General features: G+C 56.0%; 3 protein-coding genes across 22 annotated transcripts in view; 2 read left to right on the top strand and 1 right to left on the bottom strand.

Annotated features, from left to right (window-relative positions):
• Positions 1-3,350, top strand: part of UNKL (unk like zinc finger) — a 50,962-nt gene extending 47,612 nt beyond the window's left edge. For 12 of the 16 annotated variants that reach the window (XM_024233935.3, XM_063717158.1, XM_054534458.2 and 9 more), the window contains one exon: positions 139-3,350. In XM_024233935.3, the coding sequence (XP_024089703.2) occupies positions 139-294 (156 nt within the window). In that variant the 3' untranslated portion in view covers positions 295-3,350. The remainder of the gene's footprint in view (positions 1-138) is intronic. The other 4 variants (XR_008514770.2, XR_008514769.2, XR_010137704.1 and 1 more) reach the window with 1 other exon arrangement.
• GNPTG (N-acetylglucosamine-1-phosphate transferase subunit gamma) lies at positions 2,434-14,349 on the bottom strand. 5 transcript variants are annotated; one of them, XR_656828.3, is made up of 12 exons: positions 14,248-14,349; positions 14,106-14,163; positions 13,958-14,025; positions 4,756-4,810; positions 4,598-4,681; positions 4,422-4,515; positions 4,232-4,346; positions 4,018-4,100; positions 3,810-3,941; positions 3,649-3,730; positions 3,406-3,558; positions 2,434-3,142 (listed from the first exon to the last, which is right to left on the bottom strand). XR_656828.3 is itself a non-coding variant. In XM_054534469.1 (11 exons), exons 1-11 carry the CDS (start codon positions 14,297-14,299, stop codon positions 3,138-3,140), a joined length of 828 nt encoding a protein of 275 aa, XP_054390444.1. In that variant the 5' UTR covers positions 14,300-14,349; the 3' UTR covers positions 2,434-3,137. The 5 variants fall into 5 exon arrangements, 4 of the variants coding, with proteins under 4 accessions (XP_054390444.1, XP_002825995.3, XP_063573229.1 ...); XM_054534469.1 differs by lacking the exon at positions 3,406-3,558; XM_002825949.5 differs by lacking the exon at positions 2,434-3,142 and having other exon boundaries at positions 3,204-3,558.
• A 33-nt stretch (positions 14,350-14,382) lies between these two features.
• TSR3 (TSR3 ribosome maturation factor) lies at positions 14,383-17,022 on the top strand. The gene is made up of 6 exons (XM_002825948.5): positions 14,383-14,572; positions 14,668-14,887; positions 15,256-15,449; positions 16,027-16,203; positions 16,310-16,373; positions 16,654-17,022. Exons 1-6 carry the CDS (start codon positions 14,461-14,463, stop codon positions 16,823-16,825), a joined length of 939 nt encoding a protein of 312 aa, XP_002825994.4. The 5' UTR covers positions 14,383-14,460; the 3' UTR covers positions 16,826-17,022.
• The last annotated feature ends 77 nt before the right edge of the window (positions 17,023-17,099 follow it).

The raw sequence follows: 17,099 nt of genomic DNA, 5'->3' as shown, positions 1-17,099 counted from the left end.
TGTCTCCCTGACCCTGTCTCTGTAGCTGGTGGCCGGGCGGCCTGAGATGCCGAGTCCTGCCCGGAAGGCCCTCTGGCTCCCCAGCTGGCCCAGCTTGGGCAGGGGCCTCCTGAGCCCGTCATTGTTCTGGCCCTGCAGGTGATCTTCCAGCTCCGCGCCAAGCAGTGTGTGGCCTGCCGGGAGCGGGCCCACGGTGCTGTCCTGCAGCCCTGTCAGCACCACATCCTCTGTGAGCCGTGTGCGGCCACCACACCTGAGTGCCCCTACTGCAAGGGCCAGCCCCTGCAGTGGTGACCTGAGCGGGGACAGCCACCTCCTGCTGGGCACCCTGGCTCCAGCGCTCCTCGTGACCACGGACACATCATCGCTCACTTCTGGTGCCACCGACTTGAGGACCGAGGCTGGGAGCCCCAGCCTGCACTCGGCCCTACAGCTACACGTTATCATGAGGCTGGGAGCCCCGCCCGCGCTTGGCCTGACAGCCTTTCCTGTCACACGTTATCACCTATCTAGTCCTACCGACGGTTTCAAGGTATTTTCCTCAAAAACCTTAAAAGCAAACCCACAGAACCCGCCTGTCCTCGAGGGGCCTGGTGCCTCGGGGGTCCGCGCGGCGCTGTGATCACAGCAGTTTGTGGTCCTGACACTACGGTGACTAGGCCACTGGGAGCTGGGGTCTTTCCAAGCACTTTGTAAACCGAGGAATTGAGTTAGAGGTTATAAATTGCTCTAAGCTGCTTTCTATGTTGTTTTTTTAATATGCGATAATATGAAGCTTTATATGTGTACTGTGAACTTAAATATTTCATATCAGTTTATTGTCAATTCATAGTATGCTAAATATATTAGATTTCATATTCTGAAACTAGTACTTATAAAATGAGCGTTTATCTAGTAGTAAGACCTAGGATTTTTACATTTTCCAATTAAGTGCAAATAGTATTTATAAGCAGAGTGATTATGGATTGAGATGTTTTTAACTTTTGATGGAAGGAGCTAGTTTTCTGAGCCTGTGTGCACAAGGCACTGGGGTTGATGTTCCAGCCTCGTGACGTGGGAGCAGGAGAGCTCCGTCCTGCATTTCTGTGATCCATGGCCGCTTTTTCTATGCGCCTGTGCCTTGCAAAACAAGTGAAGGAACATCATTGGTTTTGTTTTCTCCCTTAAACCTCTGAAAGACAGTTTGATACTAACAAAAAATGCAGCAGAGGGGATCAGACGTCAGAGGTTTTAGAATTACTTTTTTAAGCAGCTGTCTTCTGGCTGGGCGTGGTGGCTCACGCCTGTGATCCCAGCACTTTGGGAGGCGGGTGGATCACCTAAGGTCAGGAGTTCAAGACCAGCCTTGCCAACATGGTGCAACCCCATCTTACTAAAAATACAAGAATTGGCCTGGTGTGGTGGCGGGCACCTGTAGTCCCAGCTACTCGGGAGGCTGAGGCAGGAGAATCACTTGAACCTGGGAGGCAGAGGTTGCAGTGAGCCGAGATCGTGCCACTGCATTCCAGCCTGAGTGACAGAGCGAGACTCTGGCTCAAAAAAAAAAAAAAAAAAAATAGGCTGTTTTCTGATTACTTAGATCTATCCTAGGCAATGGTGCTTTATAGCTCCTTGGAGATGTCACTGGGCGTCCTGGTGGGGTTTGGGCAGTGAACTGGGAGAGTGGCTGCCTCCCCAGCACCTGTGACCGTCCTGCTCGTGTGGGAGACGCTCGAGCCATGTGCGCGCCAGGCTCTAGGGTGCCGGGTGTATGTGGCAGTCACCTGACCCGCACTGCCAGTTATTATCGGAGCTCATCCATGTGGCCAGCGAGGTCACAGGAGCGGACCCAGCCACAGTCTCTCAGTGGCCTGGAGCACACGGGGGAAGCGACCCCCAAGGTCCCGGCTCTGCTGTGGTCCCCTGGCCCGTCTGCCCCTGGAGCGACAGCGTGGCGTTCAGCCGCAGCAGAAACGTGACTGAGAACGCGTCCCCGCGATGACCTGACCCTTCTGCTCAGGGCTGGGACTGTCCCTAGGAGTGGAGGAGCAGGAACAGGCATCTGTGGTTTACGGCGACCTGGCTCTCCGCGGGCCACGTGGGTTGTGAGAGCACACGAGTGGGAAGTGGCACCAACGTGTTTCTCCCCACCCGCGGCTTTGCCAAAGACTTTTAATAGCATTTTTTAAGTGCAAAACGTCTAGGTAAAAATTTTTATCAGTGACCAAATTAGAATGTATTTAATATAGTAGGAGGTTTAAGAACTTTTTTAACGTAAGACAAACTGATAGCAACGTTCTATCGTTTTAAAGGAAGTGGATCCGTGACATTCTGCAGCTAGTCCACTACTCCAAGGTAACTATCGACTTGGTTTTAGTGAATCTATTTTGTTTTTAATTATAGTGATTTATTAGCTCAGTATCTAGAAATTACGTATATTTTGTGCTACTGTCATCAGTGTGTAAAATCCTCTGTTTTTATTAGTATTTATGCACTTGGTTCCCATTTTGAGCCTCTGGTCTTTTCTGGGATAAGAGGTGTCTGCCGAGACATCTCCCGGTTGTCAGTGGCCAGGAGCAGCTGAGCTCTAGTCTACCAGCTGCTCTGCTCTTTCTGGGAATGAGGTGGCGGCTGCCCCTCACGGTGTCTCCAGGGCTCAGCTTCTGGGGTGGTGGAGCTGGGGAGCCCCAGAGGTGGGGGGACAGCTGGGAGATGGAGGTGGCACCTGCTCCCCAAGATCAGTACTGGCTCTGAAGACAAGTGAGAGGATCGGTGGGAAGACCAAAGAATGGCTGGCGGCACCGCCAGGGTTGGAAATGGGGGCAAGATCCTGGGGCTCTCTGCCCTGGGGCCTCCCTCACCCATCTTGGCAGCCAAGGCCTCAGGGATGGATCCTAGGTGGCTGAGGCACAGCAGTGGCTAGAAGGTGCTCCGTGGAGGCTGAGGTGGAGGCGGGCCCAGCGGCTCCCACCTGTGGCTATGGCGGGCACTGGGCGTAGGAGCTGGTTGGTGGCCGGTTCTGCGTGTTCTTGTTGCCTGTAGTCTGTAACTCTAGTGTTCAACATTAGCCGTGATACAGTGGTGTCACGACGTGTGTAACTGTGGTCAGCAGACCTTGTTCCGTGTGGATGCGTCACGTGGATTAATTTCTGGAAGCCTCAATCTGTATGTTTGAGTATTTAGATGAGAATGTTATTTGAATGGAATTTTCTTAACCCAGAAGGTAGTATTTATAATCATTTACTTGTAGCAAACTGTTTAAAGTTAACACTTGTTTAAATTTTTTTACACTATAGCATTTATGCAATGGTTTACAGAATTCATGGAGTTATTTTTATCAGTATGGGAATTAATTAAAACCTTGAATCTTTGTTTTGTCTGCTTCTCTGAGCACAAGCCTAGCCAGCTGGTCCCTGGGGGTCCTACCAGCCAGCTTCTCTGTAGGGCTCTCGGCCGTGTCCACCTCTGCCCTCCCACCACAAGGTCACAAACTCCCACGCAGTCCTGGGTCACCCCGCAGCTGCTCTGGAGGCTTGGCTCTGGGCGTCTTGTGGCCCAAGTGCTCCAAGTTGGAAGTTTCTGCCAAAACACCAGGTGGCCGGTCCTCACCTGGACCCACAGGTGGTGAGTGTGACAGTGGGCCTGGCCCTCTCCCCACAGGTGACTCACCTGTGGGCCTCCTGTAGGGGATGCCGTGCTGGGTGAGCAAACCTTTCAGTCTTTTGATCTCCTTGGACAGTTCTTTATGAGCCTACGACAAAAAGAGTTCAAGGGAAAGCTCAGGTGGTGGGGGGGCTACGGTGTGCCGCCACCTGCCCCCAATAAGGTACCTTCCTGCAGTTTTCCAAGGTCTCAAACCCCAAGCTGTCGGGACCTCCCTCCAGCTGGGTGGGTTCGTTTTCTTCTGGGGTCTTTAAGTAGCCAGCATCCTCAAAAAGTGTCCTCAGCAACTTCTCATGACCCTGAAGGTGGAGGATGCAGGGGCAGCACCCAGCTCCCAGCCAGGCCCGCCAGGGGCCACCCCGAGCGCACGCCTACCTGGGGGGTGATCAGCTCGTCGGCCAGGTCCTGCTCTACCTGGTCCCACCGCCGCTGCAGGGCCTCTGGCAGGGTCGGATACACTGAGGACCCAAGAGAAGCCAGGCTCAGCTGCACCCTATGTCCCAACCCTGGCCCCCACCACTGCAGGGCCTCCAGCAGGGCTGCGTGCATGGCTGACCCCACTGGGCTCAACTGCATCCTGTACCCCTACCTAGCAAGGCGTGGGGGTGGCAGACGAGGGGGGTCTCGAACGTCAGCGCGTAGATGCAGGTGCTCGGCTCGGACACGTGGGCCAGCCGGTTGCTTTTTCCACACGCCAGCTCCACCTGGGGAGGGAATGTGGGTGGGTGGGTTGGGAAGACTGGGGCCCCTCCTTCCCGGGCTCCCGTCTGAGGCCCCACCTTGCTCTGTCGGCTCCGGGAACGGCAGGCGTCACCGTCCCTCATCCACATGCCCGTGAAGGTGTTGTTGGCAATCTCCCACTCGTGCCAGATGCTGGGGAGACACGGGCACGGCATGTGAGGCCAGGTAGGGAGCTGTGCTGCTGCTTTGGGATCCCCGGCTCGGCCCCACTCACCCGAGGATCCCACTGTAGGCGTTCCAACGGAAGGTCTGCTCGTGCTGGGTCACATTGTGGAACGGACAGAACTCATACTTGTACCTGGGGACACAGGTGGCATGAGGGGGTGTCCGCAAGCGCGCCCCAGCCCACCCTCGCACCCACCCTGCACTCACGTGGACTCCACAAGGCTGAAGCACTTGCCCGAGAGTCGGAAGAGATGCGCGGGCCCTGGAAGAGACCTCACACTGATCCCCAGGCTCCAAGCATAGAACCTGTCTGCAAAGACTAGCACAGTCTGTTTTCAAAGGACCAGCTTTCTTTTTTTTTTTGAGATGGAGTCTTGCCCTGTCGCCCAGGCTGGAGTGCAGTGGCGCAATCTTGGCTCACTGCAAGCTCCGCCTCCCAGGTTCACGCCATTCTCCTGCCTCAGCCTCCCGAGTAGCTGGGACTACAGGCACCCGCCACGATGCCTGGCTAATTTTTTGTATTTTTAGTAGGGACGGGGTTTCACCGCGTTAGCCAGGATGGTCTCGATCTCCTGAGCTCGTGAGCTGCCCACCTCAGCCTCCCAAAGTGCTGGGATTACCGCGCCCAGCCAAGGACCAGTTTTCGGCAAAAAGCACAAGACGTTCAAAGAAACAGGAAAACAGGTACCATTCAATGGAAGAAACTGACAAAACCAAGAATTCTAAAAATAGCCCTTCAAAAATCAGAGTTAAGGCTTGGTATCGTGGCTCACGCCTGTAATCCCAGGACTTTGGGAGGCCAAGGCGGGAAGATTGCTTGAGGCCAGGAGTACGACACCAGCCTGGGCAACACTGTGAGAACCCCGTGTCTACACAAAAAGCACACAAAAAATTAGCTGAGTGTAGTGGTGCGCACCTGTAATCGCAGCTACTTGGGAGGCTGAGGCAGGAAAATTGCTTGAACCTGGGAGGTGGAGATTGCAGTGCGCTGAGATCACACCACTGCACTCCAGCCTGCGTGACAGCAAGACCCTGTCTCCCCACCCCCCAAAAAAGAGGACATTCCCAGATAAAAGCTTCAGGAGTTGGTTACCTCCAGGCCCGTGTGCCACCCGGCGAAGTGAGCAGACAGACAGCAGCTTAGCTGGAGGAGACAGAGGTCCTCGTGCAGGGGTAAATTAAATGCCAGTTGCCTTTCTAGCTGTGGTCTCTAAAGCTACAGGACTTAAACCAGTGGTCCCCAATCTTTTTGGCACCAGGGACTGGTTTCATGGAAGGCAATTTTTCTACCAGCCGCGGGTAGGGATGGGTGGTTTTGGGATGAAACTGTTCCACCTCAGCTCATCAGGCGTTAGATTCTTCTTTTTCTTTTGGAGACAGTCTCATTCTGTCACCCAAGGTGAAGTGCAGTGGCACGATCTCGGCTCACTGCAACCTCCGCCTCCTGGGTTCAAGTGATTCCCCTGCCTCAGCCTCCCAAGTAGCTGGGATCCCAGGCATGCGCCACCACGCCCAGCTAATTTTTGTATCTTCAGCAGAGGCGGGGTTTCACTATGTTGGCCAGGCTGGTCTGGAACTCTGGACCTCAAGTGATCCATCCACCTTGGCCTCCCAAGTGCTGGGATTACAGGTGTGAGCCACTATGCCCGGCCTGAAAAACTAACTTCAGATTTAAAGACATAAACAGGTTGAAAGTGAAGGTATGGAAAAGTATTCATGTAAACAGCCAAAAGAGAGCTGGAGTGGCTGAAACTATTTTAAGAGACAAAGATGTTATATGTTGATACAAAGGTCAATGTGCCAAGACACCACAATTATCCACGCACAAACAGTGCCACCCACTACAGAAAGATGACATGAGACATCCATACCCCACTTTTTTTTTTTTTTTTTTTTTTTTTTTTGAGACAGAGTATAGCATTGTCGCCAGGCTGGATTGCAGTGGCACGATCTCGGCTCACTGCAACTTCCACCACTGGGTTCAACCGATTTTGCCACCTCAGCCTCCCCAGTAGCTAGGATTACTGGTACCTGCCATCGCGGCTGGCTAATTTTTGTATTTTTGTAGAGACAGGGTTTCTCCATGTTGGACAGGATGGTCTCAAACTCCTGACCTCAGGTGATCCACCCGCCTCAGCCTCCTAAGTGTTGGGATTACAGGCGTGAGCCCCAGCGCCCAGCCTGATGGATTCAATATTTTTAAGATGACAATACCACCCAGAGTGATCTGCAGAGTCAATGCAACCCCATCGAAATCCCAATGACATTTTTTGCAGAAACAGAAAAACACATCCTACAGTTCATAGGGAGTCTCAGAGGACCCCAAATCATCGAACAAATCTTGAAAAAGAAGAACAGAGTTGAGAGACTCGTACATACTGATTCCAAAAATTACTTCAAAGCTGTCATGATCAAAACAGTGTGATACTGGCGTAAAGACCGGCATGGAGGCCGGGCACGGTGGCTCATGCCTGTAATCCCAGTGCTTTGGGAGGCCGAGGCACGCGGATCACGAAGTCAGGAGATTGAGACCATCCTGGCCAACATGGTGAAACCTGATCTCTAATAAAGTACAAAAAATTAGCCAGGCGTGATGGCGGATGCCTGCAGTCCCAGCTACTCGGGAGGCTGAGGGAGAATTCCTTGAGCCTGGGAGGTGGAAAGGTTGCCGTGAGCCGAGAGCCGAGATTGTGCTACTGCACTCCAGCCTAGGGCTACAGAGTTAGGCTCTATATGAAAAAAAAAAAAAAAAGACATCAAGGGAGTGAAAAGACAACCCACAGAATGGAAGAAAATAAACGTTGGCAAATCATATACGGAAGAGATTCATATCCAGAATATAGAAAGAACTACAGCCCAACAATAAACTCCATTTAAAAATGGGCAAAGAAGCCTGTAATCCCAGCACTTTGGGAGGCCAAGGCGGGCGGATCACGACGTCAGGAGTTTGAGACCAGCCTGCCCAACATGGTGAAACCCTGTCTCTACTAAATAAAAATTAGCCAGGTGTGGTGGCTCACGCCTGTAATCCCAGCTACTTGAGAGGCTGAGGCAGGAGAATCGCTTGAGCCTGGGAGGCGGAGCTTGCAGTGAGCCGAGATTGCACCACTGCACTCCAGTCTGGGTGACACAGTGAGACTCCATCTCAAAAAAAAAAAAAAGGACAAACAGACCATAAGCAACTGAAAAGATCCCACATCACTGTTGATTAGGGAAATGCAAATTAAAACAACCCTAAGGTACCACTTCACACCCACTAGGACGGCTGTTAGCAAAAAACTACCAAAAAACTATCGCTTCACACCCACTAGGATGGCTGTTACCAAAAAACAGTGTTGGTGAAAATGTGGAGAAACTGGACCCCTCGTGCAATGCTGGCTGGAATGGGAAACGGTGCAGCCACCATGCAAACAGTTTGGTGGTTCCTCAAAAAGCTAAACATGGAATTCCAATAAGATCCAGCAAAGCTACGCTCAGAAATTGGAAGCAGAGACTCAAATATTTACACCGAAGTTCACAGCAGCCTATTCCCAGCCAGAGGGTGGAAGCCACTCCAGTATCCATGGACAGATGACGGGTAAACAACACGTGGTCTGTCCTTGCAGTGGGGATAGTCCTCAGCCATATAAAAAGGAAGGAAGCACTGAGAGCCTCCAGCCTGGGGGACCTTGAGGACACTGTGCCAAGAGGAGTTGGTCAGACACAAAAGGTCGCACACAGTTTATGAGTCACCTATGTGACATCTATGCAACAGCCAAGTTCAGAGACAGCAGAATGGTGGGTGCCGGGGCTGGGGGAGCGGGGCAGCTGGGAGTCAGGGTTTGAAGGGGACAGAGCAAGTTGTGGAAATGATGGTGCTGACGGTTGCAGGGCAGTGTAACCAGCCCCTGTGGGAAGACGGAAGGCATGCAGCGTCTCTACCCTCCAGCCAGGCCGGCCCCAGGCAGTGCTAGAGCGAGGGCGTGTACACATCAAGGCCAGTGGCAACTCGTGAGTCAAAGAAGCCACAGCAGCCACCCCGTTCTTTAAGCTGGGGAGTCGGGACCTGGCTGGGGATGCCACCTTAACACAGCGCCCACCGAGACTGTCAGCCACAGGCCATCCTCCGGGACTGGGAAGGCTCTGAGGCTTGGGCCTTGGAGGCAGGGAGGAGACCTGGCCCCGGCCCCTGTCCCCCGAAGGGCCTGCGCTGCGGCAGCAAGTGTGCTGGTTAGAGGAGGATGCCCCAGACTGATGTTTCAAACTCTGCAGTTTTACTGTATTAATAATAAAGTAGAGGCCGGGCACAGTAGCTCACGCCTGTCATCCCAGCACTTTGGGAGGCCGAGGCAGGTGGATCACGAGGTCAGAGGATCGAGACCATCCTGGCTAACACAATGAAACTCTGTCTCTATTAAAAACACAAAAAATTAGCCGGGCGTGGTGGCAGGCACCTGTAGTCCCAGCTACTCAGGAGGCTGAGGCAGGAGAATGGCGTGAACCCGGGAGGCGGAGCTTGCAGTGAGCCGAGATGGTGCCACTGCACTCCAGCCTGGGCAACAGAGCGAGACTCGTCTCAAATAATAATAATAAAGTCAAAACACACACGAGGTGCTGGGTGACTGTTCCCTGGGAACCTGGCCAGCCCAGGAGCCAGATGCCACACTGAGGCCACCCTCAGCCTGGCCCATGCCCCCGGAGGGCAGAGGCTAATGCCACTGAGACCTCTGGGGTGCTGGCCCGGCCTGGCCTTCTGTTCCCTGACATTCCACTCACCGCTGGGGCTGTCCCCTCCCAAGACAGATGGAGACCAAGATGGCCAGGCTGCCCTGCTCAGGGGACAAGGGCTGTGGATATAGAAAGGTCCTGGTCCTTCCTTGTCAAATACCATCTGGGTGGCCCCTACTCCCAGGCTCACCCACTGTCCTCCCAGCCTGACCGCTGGGGTCTCTACCTCAGCCCCGTCACGCCTGCTGTCCCATAGCCTGGGGTGCTTGGGCTTGGTCCCTCCAGTCTGGCCCTAGGGCCCTGCCCAACAGGCACATAGGGAAGCCTTTGGAGCCATCCCAGAGACCCTGATGTGTCCCTCACCCATCTGCCACTCAACGGACTCCCACTGGGAGGGTGGCTGGTCCAGCTCCTGTGTCCTGGGAACTCGTGTTCCCAGGCTTGCCCTGGGCAGACACTGCTTGGAGACACCCCAGGGGGAGCGTGGGCGCCAGGCTCAGCTCCGCACCTGCAGGGCCATCCATCCAAACAGGACTGTGTGAGGGCAGCAGGGCCTGGCCTGGCTCCCCAGCTGGGAGGAGGCCTCTGCCTGGGTGCTGTCCACAGCTTCAGTGGACTACTGGCTGGGGTACAGCCTCCTGCAGGGGATGGTACCACAAGCCCCCAACTGGCAGTGCCCAGTACCCCAGGTCCTCTGCTGCTGGCCTGTACCAGAACCCTGGCCATGACCCCTCCCCTCCGCCCGGCCCTCAGGTCTCAGCAGCCTGCCCTCCTGAGACGGGTGGGGTCCGGCCCCTCCATGCCTCTTGAGCCAGACACAGCCATACCTGGGCTGGAGTCTCTACCCCCAAATACCACCACCACCCCCAAATGCCATCACCCCTGCTAGGAGGCTTCTCCTCTGCTCCTCCACCCGCACGTCCCCTGCAGGCTCCATGCTCACGCCTGCATGGCCAGGACACTCGCCGGTGCCCTTCGCTCCCTCGGGCCCAGGGGGCCTTACCGCCAGCTGTCCCTGCACCCGAGGCCACAGCTCCTCAAGGCCCCGTCAGCTTGGCTGAGCCTGGACTCCCTCGTTTCCCCTCTGCCCCTGGTCAGGCTTTGGCGGGCAGCACTCCCCCTAGGGCTGCATCTCTTGGCGACGATCCCTTCTCAAGGGCGGTCCTCCCTCCCACGCTGCTCCCTGGCCTGGCCCCACACCTGGTCCCAGTGCCCTCCCAACCTCCACAATCCCCACACGCCACCAAGAACTTCCCCGGGGACCTCACCCTCACCCTTGGGCCTCACGCACCCCCACCGATGAGTCCTGTGCCCACCGTGATCCCCTCCAAGCCCCAGAACTGCCTCATAGACCCAGCCCGGCGCCCCAGCCAAAAGCAAGCTCCCAGCCTGACCCCCGCAACTCAGATGGTGGGAGCCCCATTTTCCATGGTTTCTCTAGCCAGGATCCCGTGGCCACTCTGCTCCTCCCCCGCCCCCCTCCCCAGATCCAGGCCCCTGCCAAGGCCCCAGAGTCCTGCCCAGCTGGCCGCTCCCTCCCACCGCCACCGAGGCAGAGCTCCCTCCTGGACAGTGTGCTGGGATCTGCTGGGCTGTGGCAGGACCCCCACACTGACCGTGCCCCATCCCCTCTCCATGCCACAGCGGGACACTGTCTCCAAATCACAGACCTACCAACCTCTGTTCCTTCTGCTGTCAGGGGACGAGGCTCCTGACTCATCTGGTGGACACCATGGAGGTGCCCACTGCCCAGCCCAGCCCCACCAGCTTTGGCCCTGGCAAGCCCACCCCTTCCTTCTCCTCGGCAGACACTCTTCTGCGGGGACCTTCTGAGCCCTAGGCCACAATCACCACACCCCTGAGTTTCTCAGCCTGGTTATCTTTCTGCTCAGCTCATTCCACAGACCACTCTCTCCTACCCACTGCGCACAATCTGCCTTACACGTTGATGTTGAAGGAGTGCTACGTCGAAGACAGAAAAAACATGTAGAATATCCACACCCGACCCCACAGATGCGGGAGACGATCCACACCCCACCCCACAGACGCGGGGGAGTATCCATGCCCCACCCCCACAGACGCGGGGGAGTATCCACGCCCCACCCCACAGACGCGGGAGACTATCCACGCCCAGCCCCACAGACGCAGGAGACGATCCACGCCCCGCCCCACAGACGCGGGGGACTATCCACGCCCGGCCCCACAGATGCAGGAAAAAATGGTCTGGAGAAAAACACCATCAACAAAACAAAAAGATTGGGAAACTGGGAAACAAACGTGCCACTTACATCCAAAGGTGGGAAGAGAACTGTTCCAGATTAAAACACTAAAAACACATAATGAACCAAATGCACATGTGAACCTGACTGGCCCTGATGTGGGGATGGGGGTGGGAACACTAGAAAAGTTATTTTTTTTTTAATTTTTATGGTTTTTTTTTTTTGAGACAAAGTCTTGCTTTGTCACCCAGGCTGGAGTGCAGGGGCATGATCTCAGCTCACTGCAACCTCCGCCTCCTGGATTCAAGCAATTCTGCAGCCTCGGCCTCCCAAGCAGCTGGGATTACAGGAGGATACCACTATGCCCAGCTAATTTTTGTTTTTGTGGTTTTTTTTTAGTAGAGACGGGGTTTCACCACGTTGGCCAGGCTGGTCTCGAACTCCTGGGCTCAAGCGATCCTCACACCTCAGGCTCCCGAGCAACAAGCACGTACCACCACGACCAGCACATTCTGTTTTCTTCCCAGGACTCTCACCTCCGAAAAGACGTGCTCCCCTTAGCCAAGGCTGCCTCTCTCCTACTGGAAGGGGTTCAGTCGGGAACTGCGCTCTTACACAGCGGCCTGCCTCCTCCCCAGCTTCTTGGGACAGGTGGTGGCCCAACTCCAGCACTTCAGGCCCTGGGAAGCCACCATCCCATGGCTTCTGAGCCGCAGGGAAGTGAGCCTAACGCCAGGTGCGCCATCACACCCAGCCACACAACAAAAAGCTTAAAAAGATGTGTTTGGAGTCAAAGTCCACGAAACCTACCAACAAGGTGCGGCACCATCTGATCCTCTTTATCTCTGATCTGTGGCTACCCCAGCTGAATCCCCTCTGGCCCTGGCTGTCCTGCTCAAGACCTTTCCTGGATCCCATTCCCCAAATAGCCACAGCTTTACTCCGTTTTCTTCTTTAGCTTTTGGCTGAAATGTCACTTCTTAGACTTTTCCTCAGCACCCTATTTAAAGCAATCCTCACCAAGACACGAGGATTGCTTGAGGCTGGGAGTGTGGGGCCAGCCTGGGCAACATAGTGAGACTTCCATCTCTACAAGAACACTTAAGATTTGCCGGGCATGGTGGTGTGCTCCTGTAGTCCCAGCTACTCAGGAAGCTGAGGTTGGTGGATTGCTTCAGCCCAGGAGTTCAAGGATGCAGTGAGCTATGATTGCACCACTGCACTCCAGCCCGAGTGCGAGAGCAAGACCCCGTCTCTAAAAAATAAAAGAAGCGATCCCCCAAACAATACTCTAACACACATACACACACTCCCTCCTCTGCTTCACACATCTACATGGCATTTTTCATCATTGGCCATTCTATGTATTCTACCTAATTCTTTGCTCAGTGCCTGTTCCTCCATCCCTCCCCATTAGACTGTCAGCTCCATGAGGACAAGCATTGGTATATCTGTGTTCGTTTCTGCAACGCCAGCACAGACCCTAACACATAAAGGTATTCGATAATATAATTACTAAAGCTGGGCGCGGTGGCTCATACCTATAATCCCAGCACTTTGGGAGGCTGAGATGGGCGGATCACTTGAGGTCAGGAGTTCGAGACCAGCCTGGTTAATACGGTGAAATAAACCCTGTCTCTACTAAAAATACAAAAATTTGCTGGGCGTGATGGTGATGCATGCCTGTAATCCCAGCTACTCGAGAGGCTGAGGCATGAGGATCACTTGAACCTGGGAGGCGGAGGTTGCAGTGAGCCGAGATCGCGCCACTGCACTCCAGCCTGGGCGACAGAGTGAGACTCTGTCTCAAAAAAAAAAAAATTCTTGGATTTTTGTCTGTGATATTTAATACTCATTCAGTGTTTAAATGGTATATATACTCATGACCCACGGATTCCACTTCTGGAATCCTGCCTTGGGAAACCACTCACCTGACGGCAAACCAAGGCACCTACACAGCATGTTCTCCACAGCACTATTTCTAATGGCCAAAAGAATGTAAAGAACCTAAATACAATCGGGGAATGCAGTGCCATCCTATCGCGTGCTGAGCACCAAGAGAAAGAACGAAGACCTGTATCACCACCATGAAGCGTCCCGAGACATACAGCGAGTGACAACGACAAATCAGCCAAATACTCGCGCAGCATGATTTTTTTAAAAAGCGATTAGATTACGAAAACTACACGTTTTCCAGCTGCATAGATACGCACGTAAAAGCACAGAAACGCGTCTGCAAAGTCACCAGATTTTAACAGCAGTTACCTCTCGGAAAGGAAAGGAAGGACTAAGTCTGGAGATAACTTTTAATTCGCTACAAGAACGTTCTGGTATATTCTCTCGCACTTCCACATTAATTTTAGAAGGCTGACAAACCAATGCTTTAGACTCCGGGCCGTAACTCTCAGGGTCTCTCATCCATCCTCCACTGTTGCTGCTCCCCGCGGCCACCCCCGCGCCGGCCAACAGCGCTCCTCACTCACCAGACACGGGTGAAGGGTCCCTCTTGGCCTGGAGGCGACTGGCCTGGGGCAAGAACGGGTTGTTCACCCTACGAGAAGCGGCAAGGTCAGCGGGGAACGGGCCCGGGCCGTCCCCCCGCCCGAGCCGCCAGCCCGCGAGGCTGCTCACCCGAACGTGTTGGGCTCCTCCACCACCTTCATCTTCGCGGCACCTGCCGGCGCGGGCCATACGGGGAGCGAGACCGTGAGCGGGGAGGCCGGGGTGCAGAGCGCGCGCGGGGTCTGGGGACGCGGACGGCCGGGCCACTCACCGCGGGCCGAGAGCCCAAGGAGCAACAGGAGCCGCGCCAGCCCCGCCGCCATCGCGCCGCAGCGGCCGCCACGCGGTCACGTGAAGTGAAGGTCACGTGCCCACGGGAACCGGAAGTGGCGCCCGGCGCATGCGCGGGCAGCCAGACGGCCCATCGGGAGGCCGAAGGGCGCGCCCGTGGGGTGGGGAGTCTCCGGCACCCCAGATCGGCGCCATGGGCCGCAGGAGGGCAGCGCGCGGGCCGGGGGCGGAAGGCGGCCGCCCTCGGCACCTCTCGACCCGCTCCCTGGAGGCCTTCGCCGAGGAGGTCGGCGCGGCGCTGCAGGGTGAGCGAGGCGTGGTGGGGAGAGCGGGTCGGGGTTTGAGGGCCTGCCCGGGTGTCCCACGCTTGAGGCCGAGTGCCCTTCTCTCTCTCGTGCAGCTTCCGTGGAGCCAGGGGCGGCTGAGGGCGAGGGCGGCCCGGGCCCGGCGGCGCTGCCCTGCACGCTGGCCATGTGGGAGCTGGGCCACTGCGACCCCCGGCGCTGCACGGGCCGCAAGCTGGCCCGCCTGGGGCTGGTGCGCTGCCTGCGCCTGGGCCACAGGTTCGGCGGTCTGGTGCTCAGCCCCGTGGGCAAGCAGTACGTGTCCCCCGCAGACAGGTAGGCGCGGGAGGCCTGCCCTAGGTTGTGGTTCCAGCGCGTGGTTCCCTTCAGGGATGGTTTAGTGGGACTTGTATGTCACACCCACACCCACGTGGGCAGGGAACGTCTGTCTAGTTTGCCTCCGTTGCATAGCGCAGAGCCTGGGATAAAGGAGGTTTTGGGGTAATAAACGTTTGTTGAGTGAATAAACGCATGCTCTAGGTGCCCCAAGCAGCTGCCTCAAAAGCTTGCTCGTGAAGTCCGTTTGAGGGTGTTTGGGGATGACGGAATGATGTCCCTGAATCCCTAGCGAGGCCATTCTCCGGGGACATGCTCCACCTTGGGTAGTGCTGGCTCCTGAACTTACCCCATGCTGTCCCTGGTAGACAGCTGGTGGCGCAGTCTGGGGTCGCCGTCATCGACTGCTCCTGGGCCAAGCTGGACGAGACACCGTTTGGGAAGATGCGAGGGAGCCACTTGCGCCTGTTGCCCTACCTGTTGGCCTCCAACCCCGTGAACTATGGCCGGCCCTACAAACTTTCCTGCGTGGAAGCATTTGCTGCCACCTTCTGCATCGTAGGTGAGTCCGGGGGCCCCACAGCAGCGTGACCCGGCGGCCTGCTGTTCTTGCTGTTCCTGCTGTGCTCCCAGCATCGTGTTTCCTGCCGACAGACCCCAGGATCGTAAGGGACGGACAGGGAAGCAGTTCAGACAGACCAGGGTTCCAGCCCCAGCTGTCACTTAAGGTTTTTGGCCTGTGGAGTTGCAGTAGAGGCGGAATGGTATCGCTATTCTACCAGGGCCGGTGTGTGGGGTACCATTCATTATCAGGGCAGCGCTGCCCCGAGAATCCTTACCCTCCACGTTCTCCTTTCGGAATTGCTGATCTAAAGAGGCCCTGATGAGGCGTGGGGCAGTCTTGGTGGGAATGTTTGTGTTTCGCAGCAAAGGAGGGGGACTTGGTCAGTTGCAGAGGTGCGGACTGTAGTAAGGGAGGTGCAGGCTGGGGGCAGCACGGCCTCTCAGGACTGTGAGCTGATGTTTGGTGGGGACCCTGCGGTTACTTGGGAGAGCGCCGCCATCCGGCAGCGGGGTGATCAGGAGTCACTTGAGGGGACCGTCGACTTCTTTGGGTTTCCTGTTTCTCACACCGTCAGGCTTTCCGGACCTTGCAGTCATTTTGCTGCGGAAGTTTAAATGGGGCAAAGGCTTCTTGGACCTGAACCGCCAGCTCCTGGACAAGTATGCGGCCTGCGGCGGCCCGGAGGAGGTGCTGCAGGCGGAGCAGGAGTTCTTGGCCAGTGCCAAGGAGAGCCCCCAGGAGGAAGAGATCGGTGAGCCCTGGCGGGGGTGGGAGCCAAGGCCCTCCAAAGCCTGGGTGGTGGGAGGCCTGGTCCTGCTCTGGGCTCACTTAGAGGCCGCTTTCCTCTCTCGACTCAGATCCCTTCGATGTGGATTCAGGGAGAGAGTCTGGAAACCCCAACAGGCCTGTGGCCAGCACCTGGTAGGTCCTTGGGCTTAATTTCATGATCACTCAGACCCAGGGCTCTCCTCTACCTCTGGCCTGAGTCCTTCCTGCTGCGTGGGGGTGGTGTCGTAAACAACACCCCGATGGTCTTCTGACTAGAAAACCTGCAGTGGACGTCCCACTGGAGAGGTTTGGGTTTGGAGAGCACAGGGAGGAAGAGGAATCTGTCCTCGGCTGGGGGCTTTTTGTGGATGAGGTTGCCTCCAGCTAGCCAGGGAGGACATCATTTGGGAACGTGCTCCCCCTCCCCTCCCAGGCCGCCCTCGGACACTGATGACAGTGATGCGTCTGAGGACCCAGGGCCTGGCGCCGAGCGCGGAGGAGCCGGCAGCAGCTGCTCTGAAGAGGAGCAGACTCAGGGACAGGGGGCTGAGGCCAGGGCCCTGGCTGAGGTTGGGAAAGGAATCAAGAAACGGCAGAGAGACTGAGGGTTGCAGACATATATATTTTTGAGGCTGGGTGACAAGAAAATCTAGAGACATGAGAGACATAGATGGGCCTGGCAGCCTCGGCTCTTTGTGGCTGCTGGCAGGACTGAGCTGTCCGGGTTCTCCCCGCACTTCCAGCACAGCTATGCTCTGCGTCCTGCCTCGGTGCTCTCGCAAATGAAGCTGCGGGCCAAAAAGCCCCGTGTGAGTCTCTGTTTTTCACACTGGGCCTGGGGAAGGGTTGGGGCGAACTCTTGGCTCTGCCTGGAAGGGC

This window comes from Pongo abelii, chromosome 18, assembly GCF_028885655.2.
Source record: "Pongo abelii isolate AG06213 chromosome 18, NHGRI_mPonAbe1-v2.0_pri, whole genome shotgun sequence".
NCBI classification, from domain to species: Eukaryota; Metazoa; Chordata; class Mammalia; order Primates; family Hominidae; genus Pongo; species Pongo abelii.
This window is presented reverse-complemented; position numbering and strand designations above follow the sequence as displayed.